This window comes from Lipotes vexillifer, unplaced genomic scaffold, assembly GCF_000442215.2.
Source record: "Lipotes vexillifer unplaced genomic scaffold, Lipotes_vexillifer_v1.1 scaffold2000, whole genome shotgun sequence".
Lineage (NCBI taxonomy): Eukaryota > Metazoa > Chordata > Mammalia > Artiodactyla > Lipotidae > Lipotes > Lipotes vexillifer.
Window position 1 is genome coordinate 676,905 of NW_006770731.1, and position 6,462 is coordinate 683,366.

Below are 6,462 nucleotides of genomic sequence, written 5' to 3' on the forward strand. Positions count from 1 at the left end.
GTAAACCAATCAATATAATCTTTTTGGTAGAATATTAAGTGAATGTACTGATATTAGTGGTTATTCTAAGTTCAATTCTTCTGAAAATTTCAGGGGAATTATTAAAAAGCCCTGTCAGTATCTGACCCAGAAAGGCACTGAAGCTAGTTCTGTGCACTCTACTACTTACTGACCAGAGACAGAAACCATAATTACCCACCAAGAGCAGGTCTCCCCAAATGAGGATCCTGAAGATCCATACATTAAAGCACACTTCACCACAAAAATATATAAGGGTATACAAACAACATGACACTATTAATTTGTTCGAGGCTTATTAATATCAGGAAAAGTTTATGTCTAATTATACTGACAATTCCTCAAAGTGTCCTAAGGGTCACAAACATTGTATTTCATGGCATTAATAAAACATTCATTCATAATAAAATGAAGTATTCTGATTCCTACATTTGAAAGCAACATCAAAGAATGTGTATTAAACAATTTCACAGCCTTTTATTAGAAGAGATCAATTTTGGGAGCAGGTTAGAATCTTCAAATAGTGTTTACAAAGCTTTTTCAATTATAACTTTATATTTGGAAAACATCAAATAACCCAACTGCTTTCTTTTTATACCCACTGTTTCAGAATGAGTGAGAAGAGAAGGGATAATAGTGAGATTTTTATGTTTTTCAAATGGGGGCATGAGTTTAAAAAGTCAGAGAAACACTGTTAGAATAAAAAAAAATTATGCCTATCAAATAATGGGATTTCACTTTCTCAGAACAAGTACCAAGTTGAAATCCTGCAGGATTTCATGTAGATTACTTAGGTTCCATTAAAAAAAGAGCACATCTAGGGAATTCCCTGGTGGCGCAGTAGTTAAGAATCCACCTGCCAATGCAGGGGACATGGGTTCGAGCCCTGGTCTGGGAAGATCCCACATGCCGCAGAGCAACTAAGCCCGTGCGCCACAACTACTGAGCCTGTGCTCTAGAGCCAGTGAGCCACAACTACTGAGCCCACATGCCACAACTACTGAAGCCCACACACTTAGAGCCTGTGCTCCACAACAAGAGAAGCACCGCAATGAGAAGCCCACGCACCGCGATGAAGAGTAGTCCCCACTCACTGCAACTAGAGAAAGCCTGTGCGCAGCAGCAAAGACCCAAACACAGCCAAAAATAAAATTAACTAATTAATCAATTAATTTTTTTAAAAAGTATAGGCAACTCTTAAAAAAAAATAAAAAGAGTACATCTATATAATAGTAGATACGGTCTAGTATTCTGTTTTCTATAGAAATAATTCCACTTACTCTCACTTTCTCCTCTAAGGAGAGTACCTAATGCTGCCCAGTCTGCAGCAAATGGCTCAGAAGATAAAAGCCTGTTATTACACTGGAGACACAATTCATCTCAATGGCCTTTCCTTCAAAACATCCATCATCTCAAAATCTCTCTCAGAGGAAATTATAAGGAACAGTGAACATGACATTTTCCATATCCCCATACTGGTGTGAACACTGGTTCAAGAATGTCCTCAGATACCCTCCATTTCAAAGAATATTAAGTGTAGAGTGGAATTAATTTGAATATTTTAATTTAGAAACATCTTATAATGGGCATCCATGAGGCAACTCCAAAAACGTAATTTTGAAAATGGTCTTGTTGGGTTTACTTGATAATTACTAGAAAATCTAGACAAGGATTCTGTATTCAACATACTGCAACTGTAGTAACTTCTAACAAAACTGAGAAGTCCTGGCTAACATTTCTCCTGCCTTATGTTAGGATTAGAGAATGGGAATAAAAGTGGTATGCATGGTGAATGTGGAACCGGACCCAATGCATAAGGGAATCAGAAATACAACGTTCTTTTTCTTTTTCTTTTCTTTTCTTTTTTTTTTGGCCATGCCCTGCGGCTTGTGGAATCCTAGTTCCCCAACCATGGATCCAACCTGTGCCCCCTGCAGAGGAAGCAAGGAATCCCAACCACTGGACGGCCAGGGAATTCCCTATAATGTTATTTTCAAAAGAAAGCTTCTGAACAAATTTTAAAATCTTTCACTAGGAGTCCACTTTCAAAAAATAATTTTTATAACTATATTTTTTGTAAATATACAAATATTTCATAGTCACTGTGAAAACCTGGGGTAATATATTAAAATTTAAAAGGAATAAAAATGTCACCATCCACCAATAATCATTTTAATATCCTGGCTTATTACCTTTACATTTTATTTCCCTAGGCACTCAAATGTACATGCACACACACACAGAGGCATACCTGTGACCACAGAGTGTTTTGAAACATAATTTTCACTGAATGCACAGAATTCCAGTCTGTAGTTAGGCCTTGATTTATTTAACAATTCCTCATTTGTTGGATATTTAGGTTGTAAAGCCAACATCCTATGATAACTTTTGGCCATATTGTACTTGATTATATCATATTACTCAAAATCTTTGTGAAACATGGCTAAACGGCAATGGTAGGCACAGGGAAAAAAAAAGACGAGGAAAAATATTTCAACAGTATTTACCTTTAGATGGTAGGATTACAGGTAATTTAGGTTTTTTGTTATACTTTCTGAACTTATCCAAATGCTCTCTAATGAACACGTGCTGATAATCAGAAAACAATGTAGCAATTTACTAAAATGAAGACCAATGTTTATATAAAGACATTACAACTCAATAATATGGGAAAATACATTTTAAGTGAAAACGAAAGGTAGGATTTAAGGTTGTAGATATGTATTTGTAACAGCAAAAGACTAGAAAAACTAAATGTCTAACACCAGGAGGTGGTGCTTAACCAAACTATGGTATAACAGACTTACTATGGAGCTAGGTGAAGGCAAGAGGCAAATCTCTGTGCGCTGCTATGGAAAGATAGACAAGACACTTTGCCAAAAAAGATGACCAGGGTGTATAACCACATGTAGCATGTTATTCTAACAGTTACAAAAGGTAACAAAAAGAAACAGTGAAAGGTTGCGGGGTGGGGGGTGGGGGTGGATTCTTTTACAGGCATAAAACATTTTTGAAAGGATACATAAACAATGTTGGTTACTTCTAGGGTGAGTATGGGGAGCTGGGTATATAATATGATTACAAAATAAAAAGGTAAGTACACTGTTCATAGCAGAAAATCTGGAAACATTTCAAGGTTGTCCCCTAAATATTTTTTAAAGCAGAATCTAACAATGGATATGAAAAAATAACAGAGAAAACATAAAGGTCAATCTCTGAAATGCAGGAATACAATTTAAAAATAACAGTAATAAAATAGCAGTGTATATGGGTGTCACTATAAATTGGTATTTCAAAACACAATCATACAAGTTTTTATCACTAGCAAGGAAATGGCCAGGGAATTGTTAAAGAAAACTAACTTCTAACTAAATCATTCTAGAACTTGTTAAACATGGGTGATTTTATTCCATGATTATCCTGCCATATTTACTCTGGTTTACAAGCTCGGTAATCCAGAGATGAAATATACAACCATAATTTAGGCAATAACAAATGAAAAGAAAATTTTTTATATGTTGAGATTTAACAGAGTACTTTTCCCCTCTAAAAACAAAGATAAAGAAACCAATTACAGAATCAGGGCAGAGTGGGTTAGGAACTCAGAAACATTTTTAAAAATTCTCCTAAACTAGATGATCATTACTATTTTAAAGCTCCCTCTAATAAAATTCAAATGAAAAAAGAATTATTTCATCTTTTCCAACATTTATGCTCCAGATGCAGACTGGAAACTAAGGTTGTCCCTAGTGCGTCTAAAAATCATATTTATAGAATAACAGCATCTGCACTACTGAATATGTATGAGTGCTGATTTTCGAAGGTGCACCTATGTAAAGAAATACACTTCAACTTGTTTAACGACGAACGCAGTCATTAACAAAAGTCAACAGAAGTCACTGAACTGGAATCCTTTTGATGTGTACACCTTTCTTACAGACTTTTAACACTCATTAATACTGTGCTTTACCTAGCGCATTATTATAAAAATATCACGAATCCCCAAGGATTCATGGCCACAATCAGCAACTGTGAGAATCAGCTAGTAATACTGGATAACAACATACCGCAAAGCAGAGAACTCAGAATCAAACCAGAGAATAGAGAAAGTACCGCCACTAACTTTCACTTCACATCTGGGATCTGACAATTCTCCTTCCATTTCCCCTATCAGTGTGGCACTTGGGGGTTGGTTTAGCTGAAGAGAACAGGAAGGTATTATGGTTTATTTATAGATTCCCTTTGTTTTCTGGGAGAATCATCCTTTCCCACCAAGCGTATGGCTTCAAGAGGGATTTTTAGCAGAGTGGAGAGACAATTAGACGTGATAATCCTGAAGATCAGAAAGGTGATTGATAACGGCCCTATCAAGCAGATGTCTGGTAATTTAGTTTAAGAATGCTGTCTCACCTAAAACATGGGACCTAAGGAAGATGACTAGCACCAGGAAGTGCACTTTCCCACTTTCAGTGAAAATGCTCTTGCCTGTGAGGAGCTATCTATTTACACTATATTATGTCCTGAAATGGTGTGCTACAGATTGGGGCCACTTTGTTGACAGTCCATCATGTTATCACTCAACGCAGGTGTCACAGCACACAACCAACACCGCCTCTTTTAAAGACTCCCAGTTCCTTGAGGAAAGGACCAGACGCTCCGTACAACCCAGGCTGTTCATAACTGGGGCTTAGCAGCTAACGCCTTTCGAGATACTATGTTTCTCTGCATCCTGGTGACCGAAGTTGCTTTCCTTTATTTACCTGGATTTTTTTTTTTTTTTTTTTTTTTAAAAACGTTCCTCTCCATTACCTCTTTTACACTGTGGATCTAAACCTTAATCTCCACCACACCCTGAACAGCCTTAGAAAAAAGAGAACGGAAGTTCCCACCGCCAGGAAATGTGGAAGAGGAGGGTTGGGAAGGTCAGGAGCGACACAGGAGAGAAAAAACCACAGTCAAAATCAAGTAGATTTAAGTCCGTCAAACCTACTTCTAGGCCATTTCGTCTTGTTTGCTTAATTGGCCTTTTCGGACACCCAGACAGCGCGGAGGAGAATCAACACCTGCCGTCGCATCCACCGCCTCTAGTCTGCGGGTTCCAGGCTTCCTTTTCTCGGAAAACTCAAATGTTACCTTGACCATCACCTCTTTTGCAGACTGCGCTTGAGCCTTCCCTAACTTTGGGAGCTAAGAATGAAGGGGTGGGGGCAGAGAAGGCCGTGAAGAGGAAAGGAGTCAAGGTTGCCCTCTCGCCTGGGCCGCTCCTGGCCAAGTCACCGGCTGCCTCCTCTGGTCCCAGCCCGTCCTCCCGGAGCGGCGGACCCGGGCCCGGGTCGCTCCGGGGAGGCGGGATGTGATCGGCCTCCTGAGCCGGCCTCGGCCGAAGCAGCGCCCGCGGTCGCCTCTCCTTCGGGGGGTCGGGCCTGGCTGCCCCGGGAAAAAGCCCGTTGGGGCCTCCAACTCCCCGCGGCCGGGCCCCGCCTCCAGCCCGCCGCCCCCGGGCCGCCGTCGAAGCCCTTACCCGCAGGACGTGGTAGCCTTCCGTGCCCCCGCCTGGGATCTCGACGCTCTGCGAGGAGCCCATGGCGGCGGGCGATCAGTGTGGCCAGGCCGGGTTCCGCGCTGCTCCCCGCCCCCCCGCGCACCGCCCTCTCCGCTCCTCCGCGTAGCACTTGGGACGTGGCACTCTCAGCCTGAGGAGAGCCGGGCCGCACTGCCCACTGGGAGATCGTCGCCGCGGCAGCCAGGGCCGCTGCGACGCCGCAGACAGCGCCACCTGCCGCGAGCCACCGGGAGGGGTCTGAGCCCGGGAGGCAGGGCTGGAGTGGAGGGCGGGGAGAGGCCTATTCGTGCTCGCGAGAGAGCAGAAATACGGTTCGTCCAGTCGCTACACCTTACTACGGGTCCCTGGGCTTGACAAGATTCATCTAGACGCGTTCCCGCTCTCCCGAAAGAACGGTCGCTAGACTGTAGCTCCCCCTGGTGGCCAGAGGCCGGGAAGGGGCTCCTGCTGGAAAGAATAGGGGCGGGTGCCAAAACAGCGCGGTTCCTAATGAACCTCTAGGTCTTGTCCCCAGGTTGCACAGAGGATCGTTGGTAGTGGCTCTCCGTGGGCGGAGTACCGTGTCCGCTCAGCTTAGCTCAGTTTTATAAAGGAAAATGTCCTAAAGAGTTATGGAGGACCCACCAAAGTTCTCTTTTTGTTTCCCTAATTGTGAGAACAAGATCAGTCTATCACAACCTGAGCGATGCCAGAGTGCGAAACACAGTTGGATGACCTTGGCGTTGCACCGCCTGCTGCTGGGTTCCCCATTCCACTTCCTTTAGGTAGCCAAGTTGTATTCACACTTTTCCTACTCGGTTGCTCCTTTTGTCCCTTCCCTCCAAAATTCCCAGTTATTGCCCAGGGGTCAATTTGCCCATCACTAACGGTGGATCAACCAG

The 6,462-nt window shown here is 42.6% G+C and overlaps 1 protein-coding gene across 1 annotated transcript in view; it reads right to left on the reverse strand.

Moving 5' to 3' along the window:
- The window catches only part of GORASP2 (golgi reassembly stacking protein 2), a 29,901-nt gene extending 24,133 nt beyond the window's left edge, over positions 1-5,768 (reverse strand). Inside the window, exon 1 of the mRNA XM_007446345.1 lies at positions 5,540-5,768. Coding sequence (XP_007446407.1) covers positions 5,540-5,602 — 63 coding nt within the window. The 5' untranslated portion in view covers positions 5,603-5,768. The remainder of the gene's footprint in view (positions 1-5,539) is intronic.
- Between the last annotated feature and the right edge of the window lie 694 nt (positions 5,769-6,462).